This window comes from Micropterus salmoides, unplaced genomic scaffold, assembly GCF_014851395.1.
Source record: "Micropterus salmoides isolate LMB-PRFRI ecotype aquatic unplaced genomic scaffold, ASM1485139v1 Ms_hic_scaffold_5, whole genome shotgun sequence".
Taxonomy (NCBI): domain Eukaryota; kingdom Metazoa; phylum Chordata; class Actinopteri; order Centrarchiformes; family Centrarchidae; genus Micropterus; species Micropterus salmoides.
Window position 1 is genome coordinate 30,217,251 of NW_024044237.1, and position 17,404 is coordinate 30,234,654.

The 17,404-nt window shown below is 38.5% G+C and overlaps 1 protein-coding gene across 5 annotated transcripts in view; it reads right to left on the bottom strand.

Moving 5' to 3' along the window:
• Positions 1–17,404, bottom strand: part of LOC119888525 (LIM and calponin homology domains-containing protein 1-like) — a 98,115-nt gene that overhangs the window by 52,319 nt on the left and 28,392 nt on the right. For all 5 annotated transcript variants that reach the window (XM_038699121.1, XM_038699118.1, XM_038699119.1 and 2 more), the window contains exons 2-3: positions 6,700–6,770; positions 1,434–1,503 (exon numbers count right to left, since the gene is read on the bottom strand). In XM_038699121.1, the coding sequence (XP_038555049.1) occupies positions 1,434–1,503; positions 6,700–6,770 (141 nt within the window). The remainder of the gene's footprint in view (positions 1–1,433; positions 1,504–6,699; positions 6,771–17,404) is intronic.

A 17,404-nucleotide genomic window follows, 5' to 3' on the forward strand; every position in this document is an offset into this window, starting at 1 on the left:
CCAACCTACTACTGAATATATAGCAATTAGGGCTGTCCCCGACTAAGGATTTACATAGTCGAATCAGAATGGTCAAGTCTTGCTTATAGTCGACTGATAGTCAAATCATATGAGTGTCTGTGTGGCGGCCACTACTCTGCCACTACACACACATTACGCATTTATTCACACACTTTACAAACATTTATGAAATGCTTCTTTCTTTTCACATTTTATTTTTCATATTCACAGCATTATATGCTGAAGTGTATATTGTAATAGGCAGCATATTAACTTATTGGGAGAAAACTGGTAGTTCTATTTAAAATCAGAGCACCCCCATATCACCAAAATGGTATGATCCTCATTTCATAACGCCGTTGCGAAGCTTTGACTGTGAGATTGACAGTTGAATCAGGGTCTGGTCAAATCTTCGACTATGCGGGGTCAGCCCTAATAGCAATTGTAAGTCGCTTTGGATAAAAGCATTAGTTAAATGAGTAAATGTAATGCAAATGTAAATGTCTGCAGCTGTTGCCTTAGACCCGGAGCAGACATATTTTTTTTTTGTTGCAGTGAGAGGCGCCTTTTTTGATTTTGAAGGAGCTTTCTAAGCGCACAAAGTAGGAAAAAATTCAACTCTGTGCAGAAATGCGCCCAACGTCATTCGCGTTTTTTTCCATTGTCCAATCAAATGAATGGAAAGACGGGCCCTAGTTGTGGTAACATAAGTTTACAGTTGCTTGGATTGTCAGGAGACTGTAACAAACTGTCCCCCCTTGAACTGAGCTACTGGACCAGCTGGTGGTACTACCAGCAGTGTCTGCGTGTTTGTACAACCCTCACCCTCATTTGCTTAGCAGCAAACCGAAGATTACATATCGCTGGCGCTATAATCTTTGATTCGACTGACAGGACAGCTGATTCTGTGGTTGCCTAGCAGCATAAAAAACCCTGCAACGCACTGCTCTTTTCCAAATTCAACCAAAAGGCATTGCTGTGCGCCTCGTGTTTTTAAACCTGCAAAGTGCTTTCTGTCTGATCGTGGGCCTTAGGAGACATTGTAGTTCAATAGCATCCAGAATTTGCTTCCTACAGCACAATGACAAAAAAGAACAAACTTAATTGCAGTTTGAAACTTTCCATTCTTTTCTCGCATACTCATCCATGGAAAGGTATCACTGATAAACTGCAAATACATCACAATATTTATTGATGCTACTTTGACAAAGAATGAAAAATCTGGAAAATATCACACTACAATACAACCTGGAAACAGACACCGGCAATGACAAAGGTGATGATGTACTTTATATGAGGCACCTAGTGTAGGCCAAGGTTGCTAACCAATAGAAAAACAAACAAGAGAATCAGAAGTCTTATGTTTTGGTGGAAATGCTGTAAACTTGTACAAGTTACAAGGTATAATGGATGAGTGGAGGTAGAGGACTCACCAGGCCAGCTATGGGTGTTGGAAGTCTGTTAATTTTCTTCACCAGGCCGGGTTTAATAGAGCTCAGCAACCTAACAAAAGACACAGGGAAGATGACATCACAGGCTGAATTTCAATAAAAAAAAAAAAGCTGAGTCATTCCTAACTTGTCTTCTTGACAAGTTGAAATGAATATTTCATATGATGCATCACAACATAACTTTAAACCCAGCTCAAGCAGAGTGGAATACCTACAGGCAAAATAGACTCAGAGAAAAGAGGGGAAACAAAAAGGGAGAAAGAAGCATGTTTGAAGGTTTCACAGTGGCTGCAAGGTTTATGGCAAGACAGATCCTAAATCAGATACAAGAATCAGTGCTTCACCTTCCACCTACTGGGAGCTGTTAACTAGTTCCAGAACACTCCATATCACAGTGAACTACACATGTGAAGAGGTATGTCCTTCTGCTGTCGTCTCTCATTGCACACACACAAAAAGAACTTTATTATGATTTTTTCCCCCAATGTTACAGTTTATTCCTGCAACCTCAGGCAGCTTTGTCAGTCATGCACAAGCAGTTTCAGAGTTCCCGCTTCTCCCTCTCTTCCTCTCTCTCAGTCTCCAGTTTCATCTTTTGTGTGTGTTCTCATCAGAGCAAGCAATCTGCCCTGTAAAGGAAAAAAACACCCGCGGATACTCTTACAGTATGAGATATTAGCCATCCTGTGATGTTCATGGCATCCCAGCAGGTATTTTGAAATGAAACACTATGATTTACCTTTAAAGTGAACCCTTTCCCTCAGCCTGCATTATCTATTTCAACTTCAGTTAGAGATTTCCTATTGTACTGTATGTTTCCTAGAATAACTTTCAACAACCCCAAGAGAAGGGTGCTCTCAGTGTACAATATGTGTAGGAGGGGAGAGTGAGCAATAGAAACAGTAAAGACAGTATTTCCACTCTTGAAAAATTGTGTGGACTGAGAATAGTCTTGCAGTCAGCTTTCTTTATTTGTTTAGTTTACCCCCCAATTACAAAAAAGTAAACCAAGTGGATTCTTCCCATTTAATTGTTGAGCATTGGTCAAGATGAAAAAAATACTACAATCCCATTGTACCTCTAATGGCAACAGTTAAAATCAGTTTTTTTGCCAGTTGTCTGCAGAAATATGTGGCCCATTTGTGTCTAGAGAAGACTGTCACAGTTCAAACTTGTTACAACATTAAGAGGAAGTGGGAATAACAAGAGTGAGACTGCTTTCCTGCATTTTTAAACCCAGACACAATCAAAACAAACACAGTACAAGTGACATAAATACACCATCTTATGGGTATGTACAGGGACAAACACATTTCCTGACGCCTTGTGTATCAGGAAAAAGAGGAAGAAGTTGGAGGGGTGTTTGGCTTGTGGAATTAACGAAATTCAAAACAAGCCATATGCAGGAAGTCCAGTCTGCTCTCTCCTGTGCTGGATAAGAGTTACTTGATTGTTAGGACAAGAGGATGTAATGTTGATCATGATGATACGAGTTATCTGTACTGCAGCCAATTACTCATTACAAATCTGTCTGTTCAGAAGTGATGATATGAATACAGTTAATAATAATAATAAAAACAAATAATAATAATACTAGTAATAACAGCAGCTTCAGTTGTATTGCACTTTTAAATACAGGTAACAAAGTGCTTTACAACAATCAATGTAAAACATAAACAAGTTGAAATAAAATGAGAAAAAAGTAAGAACAGGCCAAACACAGTGGTTTACAACAATCAATATATAAAACCTAAACAGGCCAATATGCTAAGAAAAATAAATAGATGTTGATAGAAATAAAATAGGAATCACACAGTAAAAGCTTTTTTGTGTGTCTTAAAGGTTCAGTGTGTAAGTTTTAGTGGCATCTAGTTGTGAGGGTTGCAAAATGCAACCAGTGGTTCACAATGCATTCACATGCTCCGCAGGTGGTCCCAATTCCCGAGTTGTGAAGTCATTCTTCCGACTTCAGTGTCCGACTTCTGACTACCGTCATAACCATATTACAAATTTCATGTTTGCAAAATATGTATGTAAATTGTGATTTTGCACGAATTAAAGTACTGTATATTACTTTATGTCCCATGTACACTTTATTTCTTTTTTTGCAATAAAGATTTAAGGAGGAAAAAAAGGATTGTGATTATTCCAACGGCACATGAATGCACCGCTCAGCCCTAGGAGTAGCTACAGTGGCCGACACGCTCAGCCGGCTCTTGTGCTGAAAGATAAGTGTGAGCCTCTATTTGTCCAAATTACTCCTCTTTTTACCAATCTTCTTCTTCTTCCAACGTAGTGACAAAACGTGCTCTGTAGAGCAGTTGTCCGTTTGGTCTACTGTAGAAACATGGCGGCGCAACATGGCGTTGTCCATGTAAAGTGTATGTAGATTCACATTCTAAGGTAATGAAAACATAACGGTTCATTATGTAAGGTCTTTATCCACCACTGAAAACATAGTTATGTATATTATATTGTATTTCTGTCAGTAGATCCTCCTAAATATTAAACACTGAACCTTTAAGAACTGAGATAAAACTGGGAAAAGACTCTGCTAGCCTGATGTCTCCTGGTAGATTGTTCCAGCCTGGACCTTGGAATAGCTGGTAGCACCCTACCAGAAGATCTCAGTCTGCATCCTGGCTCAATGAGGGATAAAAGCAAAGTGTGTTGCCATAGTGTATATTACAGCGTTACATGGATGATTATAAGTAATGACTGAGAATATGCTGTCCACAGGGCGTTTTTTGGTGAAACCCATCTAAGCATGTTTGTGAGTAAATAAATGATTTTTTTTTCAGGTTTTTTCGTGATTGTCTATAACTACATTATGTGCATTTTGAGGCAGATCAAGATACAAATGTATATTTGAGAGAATTGTGCAGAATGGGCAGAGGTTTGAGCTCTGAGGGAGTTTTTCTAAAATGCCTATTCTAATATTGTTGTTGGTGATAGGGCTGTAACTAAATATTATTATAATTTCCATTATTGATTAATGTTTTGATTCTTTTTTCAATTAATAATATAGAAAGCTTTTATTCTGTAAAATGTCAGAAAACAGTGCAAAATGTCCATCACAAGTTCATAGTCTTAAGATATTCAATTTACAATCTCTCTTGTAAAGGAATGGAATCTGTGTGCATGTCCACCTGTCTGTTTGTATTTCTCTATGTCAGGAACCATTTATCAAATGGACTTCAAACGTGGCAGGTGTGTTGCTGCGAACTCAAGGGACTGCAGTGTCGCGTTTGGTTTAATTTTGAGACGGAACAAGTTCACAATTCAAGGTACAAGGTAGTTTATTAGTCATTATATAGTACAAGGCTGCATAACGAAACGAAATTTGTAGTTCCTTCATGCTACACACACAACATATTAAGTGTAGGCCTATATTAAAATATGGTAACGTATAAAATAAAATAAAAAAGTATATACAGTTATTTCCATAGGCTACACGTATACACCGCAAACTCCACCATGCATTTTTTGAATTTGCATCTGGGGTGAACGTAAACAGCAGCAAACAGATGATAACATGAATGTTTCATCTTCACATTAAACAGCCTGACATTTGGGAAACAGAGTCCAACTTGACTGCGTTTGAGCACCAAGCATCATCGATGTAAAACACAGAGTCCACCTTTTCTCATCTTGCCGAAGTCTTGCGCTCACAGCTCGGAACATGGACCACCTGCCGAGTGCTTGATCCGGGAGGTTGATGGGGCAGGTCTCTGTAACAATGTGGGCACAACAGTCTCTGAATTCTGTTTTCTGGTCAGTATGAATCCCATTTTGTCCAGATCGGATCTCTAGGAGCAAAACTAAATCCAAGCTGGGCCAGCATGTCTCCTCTCCTGGCTCTCTTTCCTCTCCTGTGAACAATCACCGCACCCGCCGTGGCGCCTGGTCCGGTTGTTTGGGCAGGGTCGATCGTGGTCTGCTGCTCTTTAATCCAAAAACCCACTGTATTTATGTCAGAGGTAACGCATGTTTTGGCAAGAAAGCCGGAAAAAACAGATAAAAAAAAAAAAAGTGTAGCGATAGAGAACAGCGCGGAACACACGCGGGGGAGGGGCTTATGTTCCGATGTGGTACTGAATTGTTGAAATGGAGTTATCGTCATCACACAGGTTTGATATGTTAGAAACGAATGTGTTGAAATGGAGTTGTAAGAGTTTTATAAAGTTCTAAGGAAGCGCAGAATATCTACCAGTATCTCCGCCATTGTCATGTTGTTTCAGTGTTATTATTGCTGTGTTATTAATGCTGTAGGTGAAACCAATGTCAGACGCACATTTTAAACAGTCTAAAAAGCGCAGGGAGGCTTCACATCGGCCCCTGTGATTGGGCACTGCACTAGTGACATAAAACAGAAACAGAAATACCAAATCTACACATTGGAGAAGCTGGAGCCAGAAAATATTTAGCAATTTTTTGCGAGACAAATGTCTTAAACGATTTATCAGTTCATTTTACCTCTAGCTGGTGATCATAACTGTGATGGCCCTGTGTGTGAATCACACATTTATAAATCATGGTCTGATATGCAGGGCTTGGAATACTACTGTAACTCTAGTTGCTCCATAATATTCCAGAAATTCCAAAATCTGTGGGGACACTGTTAACTTGGACTTGATGTCTGTATTCACAAAAATGGTGTAAACATGGGGCTTGTGTAACTCAACTTGGCAGAAAGGAATGTGAAAGAGAGAAAGGGCAAGTGTCTGTGAGTTGTGTCCTGTGTTTCAGTCTCATTTTAGCACCCCGACTCATTATGAGTGGGGAGACAAGAGTCCAAGTGTCTCTGATCACTGGACCACAGTGTTGTGACAAATCAGTACACTTATGAAAGAAAAACCTGTTTGACTGTTCATATTTTTCCTATTAATTCTGAATCACATGATAGGTTAAAATAATTGTGTTTTTTATTGTTTTCTTACTATTGCTATGAATGTAATATGTAATATTCAAGAAAAATGTTTGAGTGCTCACTGTACCTGTTTTTGACCCTTGCACTTTAAAGCTTTCTTTATTGCTGCACCCATTGTAAGTCACTTTGTAACACAATTTCATCTTAATGTCTCAAATAAGAATAAAAGAAAGGACCTATATTTCACAGTTAGTAAGACAACAGTAAGAAAACGTAATTTTTTCATGAAGAGAATAAGATCAACGAAGATAAAAGCTTAGTAGACAGTCAGTGGACAATTTAAAGACAGATAAAAATGAGTATGTAGTCAGAACTTACTCGCATAGCAGTATCCCATTCTCTAAACCTCCTCTGAAATCCTTGTCACCAAAGCATCTTCCTGTCACAGCCTACGGAGAGAACAACACCGTGAGTTAGCAAAGTGTAACGATACAGTGGCTTCAGAGCAAAACAACAGAACATCAAATAATCAAGTCACTCTGAATCTGAAGTCTAGACACAGAAGCTCTACTTGGAAAACAAGACCAACAACCTTTATAAACACTCCTTTCACGTCTTTCCTTCACAGTAAATCCCGGGAATGGTATGGAGAGCTACACAAAGCTGCCGGCCGTATATCAAGTCCCTCTCTGGTTAACAGTGCTAAACACTAACAAGCTTGACATAAGCCGCAATCATCCTGACCAAATGGCTCTGGCAGGCTAATATGTTGTGACAGGGGATTTATTGGGTAATAGTTGTTCAGACCCTCTAGGGAGGAGAAGCTGCCTGCTAGCATGAATTTGCATGACTAATGTAATGCATGCTTTTCTTACATAAATATTGCAACACATATAGATGCTTTTCATTTACTGAAAGACATTTAAGTGCACCAAAACTGTACATGCTCCAAAAATGTGTAAGTTTGTGTCGCAGCAAAGTTTCTAAAACAACTTCAATCCAAATTGTTGTTTTCTACTCCTGGAGTTCAACATTCAGCACACATCTCATAAATACATTTGAAGTCCCACATGAACACACACAAACATCTCAAGTGCAAACATAAACACGAACAGTAAAATAATTGCCTCCCACTCCAAAATATCTGCTGTTGCATGACTTTTAGGACCAGACCTACATAAAATCCATTTATTCTCACAAACACTGGCAGGGATTTGGCCATAAAAAGGGGGACCCCTTTGGACTGCTGATTTGGCAGCCAAAACAATTACAAGATTAAATTTCCTGAGACTTTCTTTTACATTTATTTGCACAGCTGTGGGGGGAAAATTTGCAGAGTGGATGTAGAGTGTCTGGCCCGGCTGCGTGTTTCTGTCAGCTTCTTGGCTCATCAGGGAGACTGGACCTGAAGCAAAAGAAATAGACTGCTGTGTGTCAGCGAGTAGACAGACAGTAGGCCACATTTCTGCTGCTGGGGATCACAGTGAGGCATCATGTTTGGTGCTCGAAGTTAGACAGAGAGGCAGATAAAGATAGACAAACAGAGAAGAGATAGTAGCACAGCTATTCCTTGCATTTTGTGCCTAGTATTGACAGCATAATGTTGTGTGAGGCCTAAAAGTCTGTCTTTCCAATACAAAACCATGATCCACAAAACAATAGACCTGCTCTGGAGGAAGACAGAATTATTTGTGTCTTCCTTAAACATCAATAGGCAGAGCCAGCTAAGTGGCAGAAATCAAGAGGAGAACACGAAAAGTAAAAATTAGACAGTCAATCATTGAGTTTAACATTTTTTTCCCATTTATTCCTTACAATGCATTCATGACCTCTGAAGTTCAGCACCCTATTAACTACAATTTTAAAAAGAAGGCAACAAATTCTGCCTACCAACATCTCTAAAGCTCACCAGTTAACACGATACATCTAGTTTATTAAATCCATACAGAAAACAAACTGCAACAGAAAAGAGTAATATTATTCTTCTCATCTAACACTAGGCAAGAAAACAAATTAGTATATTACCAAACTATTAATTATTAACAAACAGACTAGATAAAAACAGACTGCCTAAAGTTAATAGACTGCATTTTCTCAGTTAACAGTGAGAGCAGCCACGATCTGCCACGAGAAATGTTAATAAAATTAATTCTTCTGTGTGCATCTTCACGACTAGACAGCAGCAAACTGTAGATCCCTATACTAGTCAATATTTTTGTCTTTTCAACATATGGAAATTACATTTCAAGAACAGCATGCTGTAGTCTTGTACGTAAGAGAATAAAATTCACATGTCTAGACTCTAAATGTATAACAATCCCAGGTTTAGTACATTGGAGAATAGCATACCTTGTTTTGTTGAAGTGACATTTCATGGTCTGATCTCAGTTAAGACTCAGTGGCCTAGATACTTTTATATCTGCAGCTGAGTAGATGACCTTGATTTAGGAGCTCCTCAATAAATGTGTCACATGAATATTAGTACTCTGCTTGCTAAAGATGAATAACCTTTTATTGCTTTGACATGTAGTCTTCAGAGTCCCTCACAGTGAACATAGTCAGGTACAGTACCTTGCTTAAAAAGGTGTAAAAAGGTAAAAATGTGCTGTTGTGTTGTTGCAAGAGTTGAACCTGTGTGCTTTGAGTTACAGAACAGTCTAGGTCAGCTCTTCTCTGACCTTGTCAATGAGTAAGAGTGGACGGGACGATTACAGTTACCATTTTCACAAGGAGAAGGATGTCACCACCTTTACAAAAGATTTGTCTACAGTTTGAGGACAGAGTGATGTACAGTATATCACTGTATATGCAGATAAATTAGGCTCATAATTTCCATACAGGTGGTGTTGGACATGGTCTGAATTGGAAACACAAGACTGCTCATATTCTGAAGAAAAAGAAAATACATGACATATTAAAATATATTATACATTTTAAATATATAATATACATATTTGGTGAGCCCAAGCCTCAAGGTGAAAAAACAGTGTCTTAAAGGTTCAGTCAATTAATATTTTGTCCGTTGGGGTTCCTGCAGAAAATGGCAGGAATTTGGCAGGAAGTTTTTCTCATTTTCTTGAGCTCAGTTTGGCAGTGACTGCAGAGCAGCGAAGGACACTAATTCGTGTTCATCTGTTGCTCCCATACATGTCATCCTGAGCTCAAGTGCACATGTAAACTCTTGACTGACCAGAGAGAACACTTGTAGTAGTAACAATATGTTTTTCTATTAACAAGTTTGCATTGAAGAGTAACACAAATGCTCTGGCCATTCTAGACTTTACTGAAATATAATCTGACCAAACCTTTCAGCACTCACTGTTACCTTATCCTCAGGAGACTGATTAGCTGGTGGGCTTTGCATCTTGGTAGAGAGCATTACCTTCCTGACTAATAAAACACTTTCTGAGTTACAGCAGGAAGCTTCAGCTACAGTAACATCGCTATAAAAGTTGAAGTGGCATATTGCTTTCGCATGCAATGAGTGCTGTTTATTGTAGGTTCAGGGCATGGTGCACAGAAAAACATAAAATGTACTGCGAAGTGCCATTAAACAGTCAATTATAAACACCCTCAGCTTCAGATCTAGTAAAGGCAGTAACAAACTACTCACAGAAGACCACCCAGATTAATGTATTAACATTTCTGGAGTATGGACCACAGCAGCATCTAACCGAACCAAAGTGACATTTACAAAGGTATGTTTACATGCTGTTTAGCTGCTAAGCTGCCACACATTATTTAGCTATCTAGCCTGCAAACTGACGTTAGCAGTGCACTTTTCCCCAGTGAATGTTTGTTTGGCATGTTCAATAAGCTTAAGTGCAGGACAAGATGTGTGTTCATGTTTGTACGTTTGATAAGTAGGAGACTTTAGCAGGAAAGCCAACTCCGAAAGTTCACTGACTCCCAAATCAGAGCGTTTTGCCTGCCTGATTTTGCTAACATGTTTTCTCTCCATCTTTGTAGACAAATACTAGAACAGTAGGGCTAATAATAATATAATTTCCTCAATGACAATATAACAAATGTTCATTAAACGTTCAATACTGATTTAATTGATTTGGATCACAAACTACTAAGCAATTAATTGTTTTATTAAGATATGTATTTTGTTGAGGAAACTGAAAAAACATTTTTCTAAATTTTACTCATGCATATTTGTTGAAAAAAGTTTTATGATAATTATTTTGAATGTTCTACCTCAGCTTTGTTAAGAGATCCACTCTTCAGCAAGTGTTTGTCATGTTCTTATTATAAAGAAAAGTTTAAAACCCCAATTAACGATCTAGTTTATTCAACTTTTACTCAGAAGCAAAAACCAGCCTTTGAACTTGAGAGAAATGATGATTTGACATTTATCAATATCGAATGATTGGTGGGGCGTTATTATACGTATGATATAATAATAAAACTTTGTTCATTCATTTGCTGATTAGATTTTTGGCCATATCGCCCAACCCTACAGAACGGTATTCCATCAAATTTAATGCAACAGTAAGGGGTTACATAATGAAAACAAAAAAATATTAGTTTATGATTATTTTTAGAAGGATGACACATGGCACAACAATTTACAGAGCAGATGTGTGTGCTGCAGCAGACAAAAAAGTAAAATTAAATCAACTACAACTATATCAAATTAAACACCTCAATGGAAAGATGCATCCTAAAAATGCTGGAAACGTCTCTGTCTGAACAGTGTTTTCAAGCTACCACAGGGTCATATGAGGGGAGTCAATTAAATAGAGGAATGCGTCGCCTCTGTTGTTTTCAGTGCTTTTTCCCCCTCCTTTTCACTTCCTTCTCCTTGGAAACCCTTCATGTTCAGACCAAAGTCAGGTTCATGGATTCACGTCAAAAGAGGTCATCACTATCACTTTGGTATCGACAGAGAAAAGAAATCTCTGTTGGTTTAGAAAAGCATGAATGAACTTCACAGAAGCAAACTTAGCCTTTGCCAAAATCCTGTTTCCCTGAGGGAGCAGTGGCATGTGAATCTGTTTCTTTGCTTTGATGAATTATTTAATAGAAACCCCAAAAAAGTTTTAGTATGGAAACTCCCAGCAGACATCGCTTTCATGTTCTGAGATAAAACATCAACGTGATGAGAGGAGACTCCTCTACAGTCACATAATGTCTGGCAGTGGACCACAAACCAATAACAATTTCCTGAAATAGTATCACCAAAAAACCCCACAATTTTTAGAACAATACACAGATGAAAAAATGGTACTGCATATACAGACAACACAACAGCCAAATCAAGAGTTTTTCGTCAAACAGCGATCAAGTCCACGTCTCACTGTCTGAACTAGCTTACTGTAATCCCTCCACCCTGAGGGCCATCCAATGAAAACAGATCTATTGCAGTGCGGAGGTAATCTCAGAAGCCCTGCACTGGACAGCTACCCGTCCCAAATTAACAACCAATAATTCAAGGTTTGAGACAGGCTGGTTTCCGTGACTTGGGGAAGTAAAACACTACTTTCTTCAAGGCCCTGAGGTGAAGTGCGATCAGCCTGTTAAAGAGCTGACAGCTGTTAGCTTAAGGGCTGGTGAACATAAACATGTGCTCCCAACCCACACGCCTGCTTTGTAGTCACACGCCTACTTTATGGTCAAAAGCATTCTACTTTACAGGATGTTGTCCTAAGTGTGTTGCATAATTCTGACTTAATCGAACACTATGCTTCCAAGTTCAAGAACACATGTAAACACGTCTTCTGGCCTTCAGCCAATAATCTTGTTAATTCTATTTCGCAAGAGAGCTTAATCTGGAAATGCTTCTGGTTAACTGTATAAAAACAACAGTGTGCAAACCTGGGCATTCATTAACACAAACTATGACCTGAGCAAGGGGAATAGAAACAAACAATACTGCTGATACACGATTTGTGTAGTCTAGTGTCTTCTTCAAGCAAGATAATGAACAATAAAACCACTCAACTTGTTCTGTATTGCAGAACCTAAATCATCTGTTTCATGACAAAGCAAAACGCTGCTCTGGAACAGAAACTCTGAGTCAACTGCCAAGTTTTCATTGTCAAAAACAAAGATAAAAATCTTGCCTTTCGCTTCAGAAAAAAAATGATATTATGGAATAATGTTAAAAAAGACAAAGAGTATTAACATTGGTAACTTCTGACTCTTCATAGGTGGGGGTCCCATCAACTCATTGAGCTCCAACAAGTTCAGCTATAGGTCAGGAGGGCCTACAGTCCATCATCCGGCCCTCTTAACAAGCTGCTACCATGGCTGCTAACCTGACTATGGACTGTCTGCTCTGTGCTTGGTGTGTTGGTATGTTGGTGGTTTGACCGAGGGGCTAGGGAGTTGGAGGAGATGATCAGAGATGGTATTTAAACTATTCTGTTTCTAGAATTTAATAGTTGTATTCATAAAATAGAAGATTTAGAGTTAGTATTGAGGCAACAGTTGGAATGAGGGGCAGGGAAACCATTGACCTTTCAGTCAAATTTATGGCCACATTAAATTAGAGGTGAAATTTTTAGTTGATTTATCAATTAATCAATTCACATGAAGTTATTTGGCCAACTCTATGATTAATGTTTGTTTCAATTGTGTCAAGCAAAATTATAAACTCTCTTGTTCCAGCTTGTCAAATGTGAGGACGTGTTGCTTTTGTCTAATTTATTTCTCTAAAGTAGGCTGTTGGTTGTGCAAAACAATCTATTTGAAGGCGTCGACTTATGCTCTGTGATGACCATTTTTCACTTTTCATTTTACAGACTAAGTGATTAATTTGAGCTGAAAATAATCATTAGATGTAGTCCTACGTAAGATATATTTTCCATCTGGCTGAAGTGACCCCAAGCAAAAAAGTCCATAAGATGGGTTGCTGGGGATCTGGCAAAATCTGGAAAAATAATATACAGTATCACACAGCATGTTATTTTAAAGATGAGCTATAACATAAGATAAAATAGAGCACACATCATTAGGGAGGTGCAACAATTTATGCTGTAAGATGTGAGATTCAACATATTGTCCCAAAGGCTCCCTTTCAGAGAGCAGACAGAGGTAGGCCTACTTAAGGTATCTGGGTCCAATGTGGTCCTGGAAAACAGAACAGCTTGTATATATATTTTCCTTGTTGCCTAATTTTAGCATGCATCATGAGGTTTCCCTGAATTGGCGGTGGTTTCATAAAATTTGGACTAGTATTGGATCATACTTCTAAAGCCTGTGCAGCAGATCACCACTAAATCAGTTGCAAATCCAATCGTTCACCATGTCATGTGGAGACAATGACGCTAGCAGATACAGACTGGATATTGTAAAAAGAGCCACAGGGATGATCAGACAAGCACATGGTTAAGAGCCAAATACAGATTTTTTTGACTAGTGATACTTTATTAACTGACACAAATGCATGGATTCATGGACCCTCATTGGACCACACAAACGATAAGCATTCAGTCACTCAAGCCTACAAACACATCAGCAAAGAAATTTGATGTCAGCATGTGTTTACAGGAGGCTGACTGTAAACACAGCAGTTTTTATTTTTGGCGGGAGCTGAGACAGACTGCTCTGAGGAAGCAGCTGAAAATTTAAATCAACTGAGTAGAGCTAGAACCGTAGCAGACTTGCTGCCCAGGCCAGAGACAATGAACAAGAGAGTATTATGAAAGGGGGATCATCACAAGTAATGACAGTTAATAGTGCATAATTGACATGGTATTATACAGTGGAATCAGCACTGGACCGCAACCGTCCAATCCCAGAGTGAGACCACGGCTGCAGAAGGGAATATTTATAGACTGAGACAATTTAGGCTCAATCTGTTGTGATATTTGACCATGTTTCATAGACTAAAACTTTTAACAGCTAACATCTTGAAAGACCACCCTGAAGAACAAGAATAATGACCTGTCAGAATAAAGGACATAACATTAACTCAAAAGCATTCAGCTATCACATACATTTCTAACAGAAAGACAACATGAGAAAAAATATGCATGGGACAGAATGTTGTGCAAGACCTTTGTACTGGATTACCACAAATTTACCATTCACATGTGCCACACGATGTACGCAGCAGCAATGAATTATGTTGATTTGTAGCCATAGAGAGCACAATAAAAGGAGAAAGCATGACATAAATATGTGTGCTGTTTCAGAGTGGAGAAAAAACACTCCGAGACAGATCAGGAAATAAACAGTAGAGCATGGGACTATGAAACCTTTAAATGTTTCTTTCTACAACCAATGTAAGTAAACACTACCAGATTACCAGACAGTTTGTCAGAGTTTACATCATAAACTGCTTACAGTGTACTAATGTCAATGTTATAACACTTTTTTTAGAAATGTGAGGAGGGATACAGCTCAACTCTCTATCAAGCTCATACTCACTGTTTTTCATGTATTTAAAAACACAAACAAACAAAAACACTTTCTACTGTTGCTTTCTCATTTTAGTCAGAAAAGCAGAAATGTTCCCAGGCACATGGTGGATCCTGTGAGAGTCATCTAGCGTGGGAAACCTTACACAACCCCTGATTACTCATGTATTGCTCCTACTCAGCAAGATGCACTGGTTTCATCTGACTTATATTATAATTATTCTAGTATATATTTAAATGTTAGATTGTAGCTGTCAGCTGATATTCACTGACAGCAGTTTATACTGTATTCAAATATTATAAAAGGACAGTTTTACCAACAACTAAACCATCCTGCAGGCTACATAAGAGAACTCATCAGAAAATAGCCTAAATTCTAAATGTCCAAGATTATGCAAACTCGGAAATCATTCATTTTATATTTATATTATATAATATTTAGAACAAAAGTGGCCCGAATAAACATTTTAATACAGCCCCAATCAGCAAAGAACTCACCAGCAAAGTCACTGTAATACCACGAATAATTATAAATCTTAGTCACATGCTAAATTAGAAACAGCTAAATAACAGCCCCTGAGGGACGACTGATCTGTCAGCTCCACCAGCTTCCAGGAACGCATTTCCTCAAAGCGGAGCAGTTTTTGATTGTCACACCTTCATCTCTGGAGACTGGCCCACTGTCTGTCAAGATGAACTGATGAGCTCTGAATGAATGTCCATCTGCTGTTTGTGTTCACACTGTAAATCTGGAGACCACCTGGAAGTTTGGTCCGTATGTGGCCGAATTCTCTAACTCGAACCTATGAAAAACATGTCACTATTTAAGCACACATACAGAGCAGATATAAAAACAGTCTAGATATGCTCGAACTAAAAATTAAACACTGGAAATGCTAGTATTAAGGTGGGTCTATGGCTATACTTTGGTAATGTAGTTAGTACTTGATATGTTGCCATGAATTTCAAAGCTCTACCCCATGGCTTATTTAGAAGTGAATCCCCTTTGAGCTGTTCCGTCTCCTGTTGCTTTGAAACCTACATAGCAAAGTGCTCGTTGCCAGACCTCATTTAAAAAGGCAGTAGATATAGCTTTTCATCATGCAGCAAATATGCGTAGACTGTCTAAAAGGAGCTTCCAGTTGTCAAAAAGTGAAGCCAATGAATAAATGCTCTGTATTTGTATAGCACCTTTCTAGTCTTTACAATCACTTTTACATTACATCGCTTTCACCATTCACTCCCATTGAGCCTAAATGCTCAAACAGAAACTAACATTCATACACTGGTGGAACAGCCACTCAGTATCTGGCCCAAGGACACTTTGACATGCAGCCTGGAGGAGCCACCTCCTGAGCCACAGCCACCCTCCAAGGAGGAAATGCTTTAAACCTGCATTCCTTTTAATGGACGGCAGGGGCCGACTCCACTGGTTGCAACAGTCACGTTCTAATAAAGTCAATGAGAAAATGATGATAAGTGCTTTCCATGACAGGACTGTAATTAAGAAAATATTTTTGCTCATTAAATTGTTTGCCATTCCATGCAAAATATTCTTTACATTTTTAGTTAAGAGATATGTATCTCAAGTGCATATGGTTGCTATCAAGCAGTATACTGAATTTTCATTTCAAAGATCAAATATTAAGTAAATTAACTTGAGGATTTAGTTACAAGGTAACATTATTGAAATATCAGAGTATAAAACACATCCCAGAGTGCTTAGAATTACACTATGGCTCTCTCAGTCATGTACCTGGTGTTGCATAAAGAACATTTTCAAACTCGATTAAACCAACCTCTTTCCCAGCTTACAGTATGTGGGAAAATTAAGATTTTTCTATTTAGTGAACAGAAAATGACCTTCTCACACAATTTCACCACATGAGGCCTGACAGCCTTAAAGATGAAAGCAGCCTCAATCCTTTAACATTCTTTTTTTTTTTTTATTTTTTTTTTTTTTTACTGTATGTGAGTATCTAGTTTAATACCTCCCACTTCTTCTTATCAACCCCTGCAAGCAAAACAGCCTGTCACCTGCTCTCGATTACACCATGCAAGTTACACACAAACGCAGACGCTGTCATATTGAACCAAACACTCTGTGAAAGTAATAGCTAAAGACAAGTGAGGAACTTAGAGTACAAGAAGTTTTCCAGACTTGGCTCAGCTTTTGAGTCTGACTTTAGCCAAGCAAAAAACTGAACCCTTCTGAAGATAGAAGAAAGCCATGTGACACATCATTATAGCAATGCTTCAATGAGACATACGTTAAAAGGTCATTTTAACTCTGCTTCCTTTGGTCTCTTTTCATCTTTCTCAGTACGGGAATGTACCCTCACAAACAGGCTACTGCTAATTTGTGTGTGACACATGACATCCAATGTTGTGAATCACCTTTAAAAGGGTCCTAAAAGGTGCATTCCTATACTTTCCAGCATCAATCAATTGTTGAACACATGATGTCTATTGGGAACCATGCAAACAGAGCTGTCAGAAACATCCTGCACTTTAGCAAAGCCAACTACAATGAGTAACATTTTAACAAATTCCTTCAGTCACCTTTAAAGTAAAATTAAGACCGCATTAAAAATATTGGCAGCCTCTACAGTCATCCACATTTTATTAGGTCACCAGAGCGGAACAGTCAAAGTGCTGTTCTTCTAGTGCAAAGGAAGTAAAAGCTTTCAGTGTCTTCTGCTGCACATGAT